The sequence below is a fragment of the Pavona decussata genome, unplaced genomic scaffold (genome assembly GCF_977016875.1).
Source record: "Pavona decussata unplaced genomic scaffold, jaPavDecu1.1 SCAFFOLD_37, whole genome shotgun sequence".
NCBI lineage: Eukaryota > Metazoa > Cnidaria > Anthozoa > Scleractinia > Agariciidae > Pavona > Pavona decussata.
Genome location: NW_028145459.1, coordinates 2,546,594 through 2,560,762, shown reverse-complemented (window position 1 = coordinate 2,560,762; position 14,169 = coordinate 2,546,594). Strand labels below are relative to the sequence as shown.

General features: G+C 39.7%; 2 protein-coding genes across 4 annotated transcripts; both read left to right on the top strand.

Annotated features, from left to right (window-relative positions):
- The first annotated feature begins 1,859 nt into the window (after positions 1-1,859).
- On the top strand, positions 1,860-7,242 carry LOC146484006 (uncharacterized). 2 transcript variants are annotated; one of them, XM_085105330.1, is made up of 4 exons: positions 1,860-1,972; positions 4,133-4,756; positions 5,119-5,361; positions 5,757-7,242. In XM_085105330.1, exons 2-4 carry the CDS (start codon positions 4,156-4,158, stop codon positions 6,347-6,349), a joined length of 1,437 nt encoding a protein of 478 aa, XP_084961456.1. In that variant the 5' UTR covers positions 1,860-1,972; positions 4,133-4,155; the 3' UTR covers positions 6,350-7,242. The 2 variants fall into 2 exon arrangements, with proteins under 2 accessions (XP_084961456.1, XP_084961455.1); XM_085105329.1 differs by lacking the exon at positions 1,860-1,972 and adding an exon at positions 2,266-2,584.
- A 465-nt stretch (positions 7,243-7,707) lies between these two features.
- On the top strand, positions 7,708-13,242 carry LOC146484005 (TLC domain-containing protein 2-like). Of its 2 annotated transcripts, XR_014863680.1 has the most exons (5): positions 7,708-7,986; positions 8,753-8,835; positions 9,961-10,040; positions 11,798-12,940; positions 12,972-13,242. XR_014863680.1 is itself a non-coding variant. In XM_085105091.1 (4 exons), exons 1-4 carry the CDS (start codon positions 7,781-7,783, stop codon positions 12,167-12,169), a joined length of 741 nt encoding a protein of 246 aa, XP_084961217.1. In that variant the 5' UTR covers positions 7,708-7,780; the 3' UTR covers positions 12,170-13,241. The 2 variants fall into 2 exon arrangements, 1 of the variants encoding a protein (XP_084961217.1); XM_085105091.1 differs by having other exon boundaries at positions 11,798-13,241.
- Positions 13,243-14,169: the final 927 nt, after the last annotated feature.

Genomic DNA, 14,169 nt, shown 5'->3' with positions numbered 1-14,169 from the left:
CAGGAATAGAAAGAAAAGAAATTACATCTCAGTTGTGTTGTTCATAGACTATCAGCACATGGCTCCTTATTTGAAGTTACTACACAGGTCAAGAGGTTTAGATTTCAAACAAAAAATAAACGCGAAGCTTGTTTCCGATCGATACCATTAAATAATATATTAGAATGACATTTTTAATTTGGTTACTTAATTTTCTGTCGAAAGAGTCGATTCTGTGGATTGCAATTTAATGTTACTAAATCTTCGAAACGTCGCGTCGCTCTCACGCTCTGTTTATAGTTCATTCACAACGAAGCCAGTTTTCTGCCTATAATTGAAAAATACTTTTCACATCTCTTTGCGATGAGGGAAGGTAGTGATTGCTTCTTTAACAGCCCGCTTATACTAGTTTCATTCTTCCGATAGCAGGCGCTAGCTCTCTCCTACAGAGGCCTCTTTCGCGCAATAAGAAGCGCGGGGATCGAGCGGAGACAAACAAGGGACTGGAGAGAGTGAAATAACGGGGAGCGCGGGGACGATGGGAAGGAATCTCTTCCCGCCGTCCCCCGCACCACTTTTTCTTCATTTCCGTTTATTTTCCATTAGTTTCCGACTTTTTGCTATATCCTTGTTTCACTGTCAAAACTTTTTGTTTTCTAATTTTCTTCAAAGTCAAATTCTCTCTTATCGAGATTCAGAGGTAAACACCGAATTCTTACAATCTATTCTACTCTACATTGAATTCTATTGACTCTATTCTACTCAGAGCCTTTTTATGCGTGTATTAAGAATTCGGAGTTAGCCTGTGAATCTAACCTTTAGTGTGGGAAGAGAGAATTTGTAAGCCTGCAATTGAAAGAAATTGGCCAAAAGAAAGTTCAGACAGCGAGACAAGGGTATTGACAGATTTGAAACTGTAAATCGCAGTGGTATATATTGAGATTTTTTCAAAATAAAGTGTGGTTATCATCACCTGACCTATGGTTTCCTCAGTTGTCAAAACACACCAAGAGACAGCTTTTCATCAGGCGCCTGCTAACTGGATATCACTTTCCGCTTATGTAGTCGGGGTGTAATCGTAGCTTTATCGACTCTAAGTTGTAATTTTCTCGGGCGATAATAAATGCCCAGGCTCATTGTTCCAGCTGCACACCATTACGTCTGTTCGTCGGAAGCTTAGAAGAAGAAGAAGAAGAAGAAGAAGAAGAAGAAGTTTCGAAACTAACCCTCTCAGGCATCGATCTATGTGTTTTCTCATTCTCGACTCTGAGAACTCTTGCCTTTTGCGGTGTATGACATAGTCAAAGCCGAGTGGCTATGGGGTCGAGAATGTGTTTTCTATGGCCAACAGGTAGCCCATGCGCAGTAAGTTACTGACGAGTCAGGACGCCTGCGCGTGTATTACATGACCAGCATCATTTTTTTAGTATAACAGAGCCGAATTTCACCACTGTCGCCGTCAGCGTTCCAAAAAAATCGAAAGAACTTAAGTGACATAAAAATTGCCATCATCGTTCACGGAAATTTTAGCCTGTGATTCCTATGAACAGCGTGATGTCCGAGCCGAGCCTGCTGACGGTCTCTCCACACCACACTCGCCTCGCTATGCTCGCCGATTTTTCTCTTTTTCCAATCACCCTCACTTGGGAGCCTGTTCACAGGATTGAAGCTATATCGCCTTGCTTGAAAACCACATAACAAAACACTTATCCAGGCTACGCTAAAAACACGTAAGGGCACCTTTGGGGTGAAATGTTCTAATATTTACCGCTCGGGGCTACCGTAGCTAAGCAAACAAACCAAGTGCTTCCAAGTAAACAGTAGATAATTGGCACTGATAAGAAGCTAATCGAAATGATACTTAGTGATATCAACTGCACCCCCCATATAAGCTATAGAGGTACGGTACGGCGCCAAATAACTATTTTTGAGCCGTTTTGGTTTGAAAACGAGCGTGGATTTTAAACATCTTGGTCAGAAAATCTGAAAACGGGTATGAAAAGTAGAAACCAGGTCTGAAAATAGGTATGAATTTTAGACACCAAACCGGAAAATGTGTTGTAACGGGAAGTATTAATGTGACTGATTTTTGTATTCGCCGTGACCTTCATAAGGCTGAACCGACTTATTGTGAATTAATTCACGTTGACCGCCTTTTAAGCTATTGATTCGTAAACCTATGGAACTGAATAATTTGAAACTTATGCGAGGAAATTTTAAATGAACTAGATCAGCTATTTTTTATATCGTAACTTTAATTTCCAGTTTCGCCAAAATTAACATCCTTCCTGTTATAATTTGGAATAAATTATCAGTCTGGTTGCACGGTACGTTAGCCACACATAAAGGACTTTTGTACTTGAAGGGAAACTCCCAAAGCCGATTGTTTTAAACTTCCTGTAATATGAACAGAAGAAAACTGCAACGCCGATGACAAAGTCATATCATAAAACTAGCCGGAATGCAAAAGTTCAGCTCCACAACTTAGAAGACACGTCGGGCAAGGGTGTGTGGATCGTTTAAACATCGGGACTTTGGAGAAAAGATAGGGCCGTGAAGCAGGTTAACTCAGGAAAGGATATCTATCATTCGTTATTTTTCTGAGGTATTTAATCCTTTTAATTTGGTACTCCATAGCTTATTAGCTGAGAACAGGGGCAATATCAGCTTGGCTGAAAGACTGATTCTACGCCCAAAAGTATCAGCAACATTACCGCGGGGAATCGATATTTTTCGTTCTCAACGTAAATTTTGATTTTCTAAAGAACTGATAATTCGTGTGGTTTACCGCAGGTATATATATTAGTTTGATTGCCACGAATTTTTCCTGCATGGTTATATTTTAATATGCCTCAAGTCTTCCGTCCAAGTTCCTGCCGGAGAAGATGTTGTTAATAATTTCCGGAAGACAGCTTGAAGTTTGTTGAAGGGCAAAGCTTTTCCTAAATAAAACAAAATGGAAAAAGCAAATTGCGATCAAACAATAATATTTAGTCGGCCTCTTCTATCTTTTTTAAACTGGTTTACGTAATTCATAGGCGGCAGTCTCTGAAATAGCTTTAATGCCTTGTGTTGACAGCTAGCCATCGCGAACGCGTGCCCACTACAGGATTACGAGCACCGTGAATTGGCTATCAGCTTGATTATCTTCAAACAAAGTAAATTCCGATAAGGGTCTTCTTATCAGACGGTTCACTGTAATTTTCAAAAAGAGTAAACATGTTTTCTCAGTTCTACATTTTCTTGCAATGGAATGCGAACTTAATATGTAAATTTATAAGGGACACAGAGCCTCGAGGTCACATGTCGCTTTTGTTATTGTAATTTTTTGTTACTGTGGCAACCTTCACTGTTGACACTGTTTATGTTTGAGTCCGAGTCGCTGATAAAGCAAATTCCAGTACTTTTGAATGAAAAGCAAGACAGGTCGTTTGGAATATGTTGTGATTTCCTTTCTCATTTCATTCGTGCGTGACCACAGTATTTGTTTATTTCCTAAAACTGTTATTTTAAGATCACGCCTTACCGGGTGTCAGTTTGTTTAACCTTAGTCCTTGTATGTTGCTACATCTTAGTGTCTTTACGGCTACTGCTCATGGGTGTGGCAATAGAAGTATGCACCGTTTCCTGCAGCAGCTTACAATGGATGGCCGTAATTGTGCTGCCAACGGAAGATAGTCAAATTTTGCCTGAATATGAATTATTTCTAATAATAGTTGACATTAAATATATTTTTGTTTGTATTCAAAGTATCCCCAGTAACCTCGTTCTTGTTTTCAAAAATCAAACGTATTTTTACCTTGAATTTGAATGCAGACAATAATTAAATTGTCAGCTATTTTTGCATAGGGTCTATATCAGAGAAAAAAAAAAGTAACCGTCTTGACTATGAATTTTATAAGTAGCTCAAATGCTTGCAGTTATTTGAGCTTGTTATATTTTTGGCTGATTAGATCTTTTACAGATCCTGCGTATTTTTGTTTGCGGTTCCTTGCATTTTAATCTTTGAATTTTATGTTAACACCTGCGTAGTTAGCAGCCTGTACTTGTACAGCAAGGAATTTCTTTGCGCGATTCAGTTATTATAACAGGTCCAAGAATAGCTTGGCTTTGTTGCTAATTCTTGCATGTCATTTTTATCATTTAAAAACAGGAGCGGTCCGTGAGAGTCCTGAGATGGCCGGATTACCAACTAGACCCCCTTCAGTCGGTGCACTTGCACCAGAAGAACTCTCAGTTGAAACAGTTGAAGTGGACAAAATTTATATACCAGCAAACGCTTTGATAATCGCCGAAAATGAACAGATATTCCTGGCGATCGCAAACATTTTGAAAGAGCTGAGGGCGGTGCTTATTGGAGGAACTGGGTACGTTTTCTTCGGGAAAATCAATAGCCGAATAGTGTTCTTACTTAAGCCTCGCAACCAAACAACGGTTATCCAGAGCATTAAAACACTCAGGCCCAACGCTGGTATCTTCGTTGGCTTTTGCAAGACTCTTCAGATAAGGCCTAGTGATTCACAAAGCAGATCTTTTGAGGTCGGGGATTTGATTATCGCCGAAACAGTACTTCGCAAGTCGTCCAAACACGGCAAACTTGAAAGCCATGCCTGCAGCGAATACTTGATCAACGTGTTTGAAAATGGAAAGTTTGGCTGGTCGCCCCCCAAGTATCGCAAACAGGCGATTCATGTTGGAGGCATTCTTCAGATGGGGCCGGATCTGCCGACAAAAAATGAAAAAGCAACTGCGATGGCTGAAAAAACAACAAATTTGGGTAAGTACACAAAACATTTCTACTAACTACTACGCTTGTAAAACCCTGTTAATCTTGAGAAACATTAATCAGAGATGTTGGGATGCCTTCTGAAATGAAAAAGCCGGGCTGCTATTGTGAGACTCAGGTTTACCAAAGAGCTGCTGGCCGTGTTTGGGTGGCACCAAGTGAGAAAGATAGAGCGGACTGCAAACCTCCGTTTTAACAAACAAAATGGCTATTTTTTAACACTAGGTTCATGCATGAACGCTTACTATACGTAACTCACAGTTAAGGTCAAATTAAACTCACATAATAACTTGGTGGTAGTCAATGAAAGCGGTTTTGGCAGCAACTCATAACTTTATTCCGCTCCTTTCCAGATGTAACTGAATGCTGCAAAGGCCTGGGTAACGAATGGATCTCAATTGTGGGCGTGGTTGACACTCAGCGTTACCATAGCAACACCTCATGGGCTCAATATGTAGCAGCAGTTATGAGTTCTTTCGTCAAAAAAGTGTTGCAAAACGACCAGGTGTTCGCTATATTGGGAGGAGAGGCTTTGGCGCCAAGGGAACATAGTCCCCTCCTTAGTAACCCTCTACAGGAAACTGTTTCACTCAAAGGTGAGATAGCACAAAGTACGTTATTTAATTTTATGTTTCGAAAATGGACCTACCTCCACGGCAATAGCGCTTTTATATATAACTAGAATTAGAGTCGTAAAACACAGTAAACACAGTCAATCAATCAGAACTTGTTGCGAAAACTTGTAATCGACTGATGCCAGGCCGGGGAAACCTTGTGCAAGAAATTCGCGATTTATTGTCTTTGTCAATTGTTTTAGCTTTTTCCGTTTGGCATAGATCTAGAGGCGCTCGGCTGAAAATTTTAATGATAATTAAGCAATATAGATTAATTAATTATTATTTATTAATTATTAGAGCTGGTTAGTAAGGCAAAACCAAAGCACCTGCGAATTACTGTCGTCGCCCATTCGTTATAATTTGTTTTTTTATAGGATCCCATTTGACAGATTGTGACATTACCCAAGACCAAGTCCAGAGGCGGGCAGAGATGTACTGGGAACAAGTCGAGGAAGCTTTCGTCAAGGGACAGTTTCACCTACCAAAGCACCGAGCGGTGTCAGAGATCTCTCTAAAAAACGTACCAACGGTTAACAGAACCCCAGTGGAGAACAGCGAGGAAAAAATCACCGACAAGAAACCAGTACTGAGTATGTGTGAACAGGCAACAAACCCGGCCGCACCAGTCAGGAGGCCGCAATCTTCTGTAAAGGGAGTTCAAAGGCCCTCAGGGAGATCACAACGCACGACACTCCCACCCCTCCCCTCCAGCAACACAGGAAACACCGAGAGAAAAATAGCACCACCTGTCCAGTGGCCAGTGTCAGGCCATGCCCAGTCTTACTTCCCTACCCTGACTTCCAGCATCATGGTAACCATGAAAGCCGCTCTGCTCCCGTTAGGAGCTTCCGTGCAGAGCCAAGGAAGCCATTTTGAGATTATCGGGACCAGATCAGAGGAGAGGTCGACAGTCAGTAGGCAGGGGGCACTTCTTCCTCCGATAACTGGAGGAAAGAACAAAATATGATTTAGTATATATCATCACTGAGTTATATTTAGAGTGTATCACTGATCGTTATGTCCAGTAGCAGCATCACAGATGAAAGGAGTCCGTCGTTAATTTCCAGGCAGAAGCGGCTCTAAGACATTTTGTAGTGACTCACACGGCGCCCGATCAGTTGTACTTTAATTTATTTCCTCTTATAACGTGAGGAAAGAAGAAAGTTTGATTTAGTGTACGCGATTCAGCCCGGATGGACTACTAGTAAACTACTTTTTAAGTCCAATAAATCGGAACAAGGAAAGAGCAATTAAGTATGTAAATTCATCGTACGTGATTCTAGAACATCTTAGCCAGTTGTAACAAATGCGATGAACCAGTGAAACTGAACCGGGAAAAGAAAAGAAAGAACAAATATGAACCCGGTGCCGATAGAGGGAGAACTAGCGAAAGCTTATTTACTATATTTGAAATTGGTTGTTAATGAAGGAAGTTAAAATAAAAATAGAAAAAAAGCATGGTTGTTCTAACAGTTCAAGCAAAAACGCCAAAAAACTATAACTAAGTTTTATAATTGCATCCTAATCATAAACTAGTGTAAACGCAGCAGCCAAACGATCTAAATGCACTAAACAGGAAAGTTATGCTAACACTGTCAAGTCTTGGACACAAATGTTATTTAACACGTTCATTTTTTCACTTTCTCGCAAAACGGCTGTTGTAAAAATGGATGTTATATTTAGCCCTCGTTTCTCAATGTATCGTATGCTATGCAAATGTTTTTTGAAATTTCCATACCTTTATTTAGCAGGGCGATACTCCACTGAAAAAGTATCAAATTTAACTTCCCATTCAGCTCAGTGATGTAACCATTCTTCTGTTTTTTGTCAGTTAATAAATGAAACATAATTTGAAGTGAACCTAGGCTGTGCTTAGTTTAGGGTATTTCGGAATGCGACAAACCCCCCAACGAGGTCGTTTTCAGGAAGTGGTACACTGCGATTCCCGAGAAAACGACTGCTTGGGAGGCTACCCGCTAATCCTCTCCCCTTCCCCCCCCCCCCCTTCCCCAACCCCAAACCCCCAATCCCTAACCTCTCGGATGACCCTGGAGGGGCTTGTGGTGAGTTGTCCAACAACTATGTTTATACGAGTCCGTCGTGTCGCAGGGGAGGGAGAAAACTTCAAAACTTTCTTCACTCCCTCTGCCTATTTATCACAACATCAAGAGAGCGATTTGCGGACTGTTTTCGTTAGCTGGACTGATGCCGTCGTGCATGCATATGATGTGTACACAAAGTAACTGCTGTCTACACACGATGTCCGCTATATTAGCGTGCGCCCACGTTACATGGACTGTGGGACTGCGGTAGATTTCGCCGGGCCACAGTTCAAATTTTTATATTAACAGAAATTAACACAATTGAGGTGTCTTCACCGTCCACGAGGAAATTAGTCATGTTAGAAGTAGCACGGTTGCCTCGTGGTTTCCTTGAAACACTTGGATTCTTCGCGATTTTTCGAGTGGTGCATTTTTTGTTGAACAATTTTGCACCGCTCCCTTCTTCGCTCGCTTCTGCACAACCAAGGAAAATCTGGATTTATAGGAATATCAGTGTTTCATTCATCCACGCTTGTGTTGCAGCTTTCCTGTCAGTTTACAGGTAACGTAAGCTTTTTGTCAGCTAAGTACGCTAAAGATTAGTGACCCCTTTCATCTAGAGCTTGGATAATGCTCCTGTCATCGGCCATCCCAAGTGAGGGGTGGGGGGGGGGGGGGGGACCTCGGGCATGGGAGGGGAATTTGTAAAGGACCCTATCAAAGTTCTTAATTTCCCCCTCCTCGATGGGGGACACAGAGCAATGAAAATTAAGAAATTCCCCTCCCAGAGGAGGATCATATCGAACAGCAGTGAACAGTAAACTCGAGAGATGACCCAGCTCATCTGACTGGAAAACAGTACTTTGCCCTTTAGAAAATAAGCAACTGTTCATATCAATTAAAATTTTAAGGGTATTTAATTAACAACTGCTGTCAACACATTGTTCAACACATACAATTATAATGCAATTCACCAAATCCACCATTTTTTATGAGGAGAAAGCTGAACCTGCATTCTTGTGCACAGTGGTCTTTATGTTTTTGTTTTAAGACAACTTGTAATTGACCTATTTGTTTTACAAACTCCCCTGTTTTCCCCTTAATGCAACGCTTTTGGAAACCAAACCTCCCTCATTTCCCCATCCGCCAAGGTAAAATCATTGTTCAAATCTCCCTATAAGTCCCCATACAAAGTTGTATTTGCCCTTGGACCTCCCCCACCCCCCCCCCCCCAGGGGATTGCCGATGATACCCGAATAAGTTTGATAATTCAACAAGGGTATGTGAGGTCATGAATCATGGGTTCTACCCTTGTGTTTATTTATTAGTTACTTTGATGAACCAGCGATGCTGTCAGACATGAGTGGGGCATGGAGCAGTGTCTCTTTTATGTTGGTAGCGATGTCAACTGGTAAGTTTATTTAGTGAACCTCCTATTAAATTAGCCATAGCTATTTTCTGTCGGCGTAGGGGTTGGAAGGTGTACGGTGTGGTCCATTATTTGGATTGTCATGCAACTCTTTTCTTGACGACCCAGATAATGACTGCGTAGGCCGAGACTAGGTGTGGTGGAGTCGTGGACTGAAATAGGCTGTAGATTTTTGGGATTAGTTTCTTATAAGTAACTGTGGTGCTTCATTGGTGCAGAATTGGAAATGAATATTTGGTTTTATCAAGTGAGTTGATTTATAAGGCAATTTAGCCACCTTGACGAGATTCAAGTGCTAAGTTATGAGCATTTGCTTTTCATCAGAGCAGATATTAAACCGGATTCCCTCTGATGAAGTGCTAAATCAAAAATGTCAGCACCCAAATCTTTTCACACTGGCCAAATTACCTCATCAATTCAGTTTAATAAAACCAAGAATATACTGTAGATTTTGGGGCATGATGATCTGAAGTGGCCTCAAAGTTAGTACACTGAACTCTAGGAAACTCGAGGTTTGGCCAGGGTCATTGTTCGTGTTGTGTTCATTTGACATTGAGGTTGAGATAGTGTCTAATGTAACAAGACTAAAGATAGGGATGTGTGGCTTCATGTTTTGAATCATGCTAGAGGTATCAAGTTTCTAAAGACAGATTACAAGTCATCTTTTGCACAGACTCCATATTTTCCAAACAAACTTGAGAATTAGTTACTGATTTCAGAAGTTAGTACAGTCAGACAACATCCAGTTACTGACTGTTATTTGTACAACACTTAATTCACACTTGATCATTACTTATGAAAATTGTGCAATGTAAGTTTAAAACTTAAAATTATTATGTTTGCTGTCATTATTATGCAGCAGTCTGAACATACTTATGATTACAAATTAATACAGCTATATAAGGTGACATGTGTTAATAAAGCTCATTATTATCCTTATCATTATCATTATCATTATCATTATCATTATCATTGTCATTGTCATTGTTATTATTATTATTATTATTATTATTATTATTATTATCGTGTTTTTAATTATTATTAAAACAGATGTTTTATTAGGAACTCAATAAAGTTATTTGGTTTTCCCATGTCAATTCATTGCAGGCTATTTTCTTCATGACTTCTTTGATATGCTTATTAATGATGCTAGTCAGTCAGTAAACCTTCTTCTTCACCATATTGTGGTAAGACTTCCCTTCATTTCCAATTTTTACTTGAAAGTCCCTTCCCCCCCCCCCCTGTCCCACCCAACTTCCCTCACACCATCACTGTTTTTTCCATTGTCCCACTTCAGGTGTAATCTCACAGTTCCTGTTTTATCCCTCCTCATTCCTACCACTATCCCTATTTTTGAGTTCCCTGCCAGTGCCCCTTGCCTCTTGTTTACCTGTGATCCTAAAACAAGTTGACTTAAATCCTGAACTTTTCAGCGTGACATAAAAAAGACCCAGCATTGGAGAGCTGGGAACCAGGAAGCACCAAATCACATATTTTGTTTAATGTATTTTTTGGCAACAAAAATATTAATCCTTTTATGACCGCGCTTTTATGTAGCCTGTGCAGCAGTATCCTGCTAGCAGAGATTTCTTTCTAGTAAGTCTTTTGGCATGTATGAAGTCGTTTGCATCTCTAGTATTTCACATAGTCGGCTTGTTTACTTCCCCCTTGTGTTTCTCTTGGAGAAGTACTACACGAAATACTAGAGATGCAAACAACTTTGTACATGCTAAAAGACTTACCAGAAAAAAAAGCTCTGCTAACAGGGTAGCACAGTAGGCATAATTGGTTAGGGGCTAGGGGAGCGAGAAAAAGGGGGAGAAGAAAGCTCCCCCCTCCCCCTACCTGATTAAACCTGCTATGCAAGCTATCTTTTATGAGGTGTTTGTGTGGATTTCATTTATTTGCTGCTGCAAATTGAAGGGTATAATTTTGATATTTTAAATTGAAATCGCAGACACATTAAATGCATCCCATTCTTAGTCTATGTTCACATAAATGCTGATTTAAAGTCATCCTAGGATCATCTTTGTACAAGAACAATTTTTGTTGTTTTGTTTACATATTTAATTTCATCCTCAATGGGTAAAAGCAGTTATGATCAACTCATAGTTTTCGTCCCTGTGTAAACTTCCTCTTTGTTCTTTAGATGAGGGAAGGTGACCAGTGAGTCATTCTATTTAGCCCAAAATTTTGGTTGAAAATGTCGGAAACTTTCCACATATAAAGGGGAGACCTGGGGATAGTCAGGCTGTAACGTCATACCGGGAAGCCGAGTTCTACTTTCTTAACTTCCTTATCTTTTTTCCTGGTATGATGTAACACTCCTGACTATCCCCCAGTCTCCCCTCTGCATGGTTTTAAATGTAACCATAAGTAAAATTGTACATTTTTAGTGGGCTGAAAAGTGGTGAAGGAAAATCACTATCAGGAATTTTTTTCGATATCCACATCGAGATTCTATCTAGAATCAATCAGGCAAATAAAAAAATCAGCCATGTATACAGTTCAAGTAAATAGTGTGAGGGGTGACTCCCATGTAAAAGTGATGGGGGGTGATCGTCGTAGCTTTTAAGGGTTAAAATTTGTGGTTTGGTACCCCTTAGGGTGGTAAAATCTAAAATGACTTATGTCAGAGGTATGGTGGTACCTGGTGGATGGTGGAAGGCATTCAAAGAAATACTCTTTATTTCTATTAAAAATTGTCAAACTGTCAGTTAGTGTATGGTTTTAGAGTTGGTACCTCTTAGGGGTAAAAAATTGTTCTTTTCAATAATGGAAAAAAATTGAAAAAAATTTCAAAAATTTTGAAAAGAACAATTATTGTTGTTTTCAAAATTTCGGACGATCACCCCCATCATTTTTATATGGTAGCCACCCCGGGAGTAAATAGCTTCTGATTTATGTCTTTTTTGTTAAAATAGATGGCTGTCTTATGTTTCAGGTCTGCAGTATCTATTCTCTTGCAATCTTCTACAAGGTGTACATGGGGTTAGCTGTGTGTTCCCTGCTGACAGAAGTCAACAGTGTTTTCTTACACTTCAGAAGATTAATGTGCTTTCGCGGAGTGAACAAGAAGAGTGTGATATACCAAGTTAATGGCATTCTCCTCTTAATAACTTTCATCATCTTTAGATTTCTTACGTCTGGCTGGATGACAAATTATTGTATAAAGCATCGTAATGAATTGCCATTTTCCCATTTTCTATTCACAGCTGTTGGCATGGCAATTATGACAGGACTTAATATACAACTCTCCATGTCATTATGGCGGGCTGATGTTAAGCGACGCCAAACCAAGCAACAAGAAGATTAGAAGAACAACATCGAAAGAATGAGTGCAAAAAGAAGCACGCTCACAAATTGCCCAGTTCTTCTTATGCTAAATTATTTCTGACTGCTATAATTTACATTTGAAAAGTCGAAAAGAATAAACGTTCTTTCTTCCTAGAAAGAATTTGATTTACGTGCCTAAAGCATTCATTACTGAGGAGTCGACGCTATGGCCTGATTTCGACTACTATTTCGGATGCTCTACCACTGAGCTACAGGAGACTTGCGAGAGTTAAGGCCATTAAACTAGGTTCGTGGGACAAACGACCTGTATACAGACCTACCACAATAATGAAGAAATGAAATAAATCAATGAAATTAAAACTATCGACATAAATTATAGTTGAACCTTCCGTCAGCGAGTACGCAAAATGTCAAACCTCGGTGGTCGTTTACAAGAAGTCCAGCAGTTTGGTGTCAGCTTTGGACAGGCCACGCATGGCGCAACCGGAGTTTCGACTGTGTACTTCAGTTCACTGTTCGTTGAAGGTGTTTTGCTTGCGTTCGTGGCAGTATAGACTCTGTTGCTACCTCAACACTCAATTGAAAACCGCTCTTTGATATCAAACGATAACAAATCATGCTCAAAATAAATCGGAAATATAATGCATAAAAATCGTTTTTCCTGCTGATCGAATTCTTAACGCTGAGACAAGTGGTCTCTATTTTGTAGGTTTTCTTTAGTTTAGTTGGCTGAAATTCGCTGGTCTTTGACAGTATGTTACATGTAATTTTTTTTTTTATTTTACTTTTCGTGCACATATTTTTATTTCGTGCAACTGGAGCGCGCAATATTTGCAGGCGACATCTACGATGACTTGAAAGCAATTATTAAAAAAGTTCGGTTCTTTTCTGTAGCTTTAATTTATTTCATTCTTAGCTTCTTCAGATTAAAATTTTTAATTACTTTTTCATTAGCAATAAAGTATGACTCTCATTAGCGCAGACTGTGGGTTGCTTGATAAAAAATGTCCAGGTAAAAACAAATGGAAACTTAGTTATGATAAAAAATTACGTAACAAAAGAAAAAAAGGTGAGGTAAACACCTTGGCAAAAAACGGTAACGGCTAACGACGTTACAAAAGTTGTTTTATATCAGTCGGGTTTTAAACAGCACTTGAAATCTACATGTGAGAGAAAACTCGATACAAAATTAGGTTTTTAATGTCGAGCGGTTGCTTTTCAAGTGTTTTTCAAATTACTCTTCTTATATTTCATTTTATTTTCATTTCTTTGTTTTTCGTGCGAAAGACCACATGTTGAAGTAGTTTGTTGCTGTGCATGTTTCAGTGCGCAATTTTGACAGCCGAGGATTTCGTAAAACAATAAATGTTGCACCGCTAGCACTCATAACACAAATGATGGATCAGAGCCGGAATTAGCTCTACTGTGTATGTTTTAAAAACCGCTAAAGTGAACCCATCAATTTTCCACTGAACGTTAGCCCTAGTAAGGAAATGGGAGACCACACTCTAGGCGGAAAAATAAATCCCTGACCTCGTGACTTCCTCCATTCTGGCGTTATAGCTCAGTCTTTGGGGCAACGGTTTATCAAATCTGGAGGTCGAGGGTTCGGATTGCCGCCGAGGTCAGGGTTTTATCAGTCTTTGACTGGAGTTTGGTCTTCTCATATCCTTACTCAGTAGTAGTAACGCTCAGTAGGAAATTCATTGGTTCACTTTAGCACTTGAACATACACTGTGCCATGCGCTTTTACGATGCACTTTTAGCACAGTATTAAAAATAATTCAACCGGATTGTACAAATCCAACGTTCGTCTTCTTACTTCATACTTACAAAAATATGTTTTGAAAAACAAACTCCAACGACAACAATCCACAGCAACGGGGTTGAAACCATATTTACTTATTCTACACTTTCAAAGTAGTTTTGCCGACTTGATCACATTTACTTCAACTAAGTTTACTTACAATCGTAAATACAAGAATTAATTCTTCTTACAATAATCGCTTCTATTTAGCG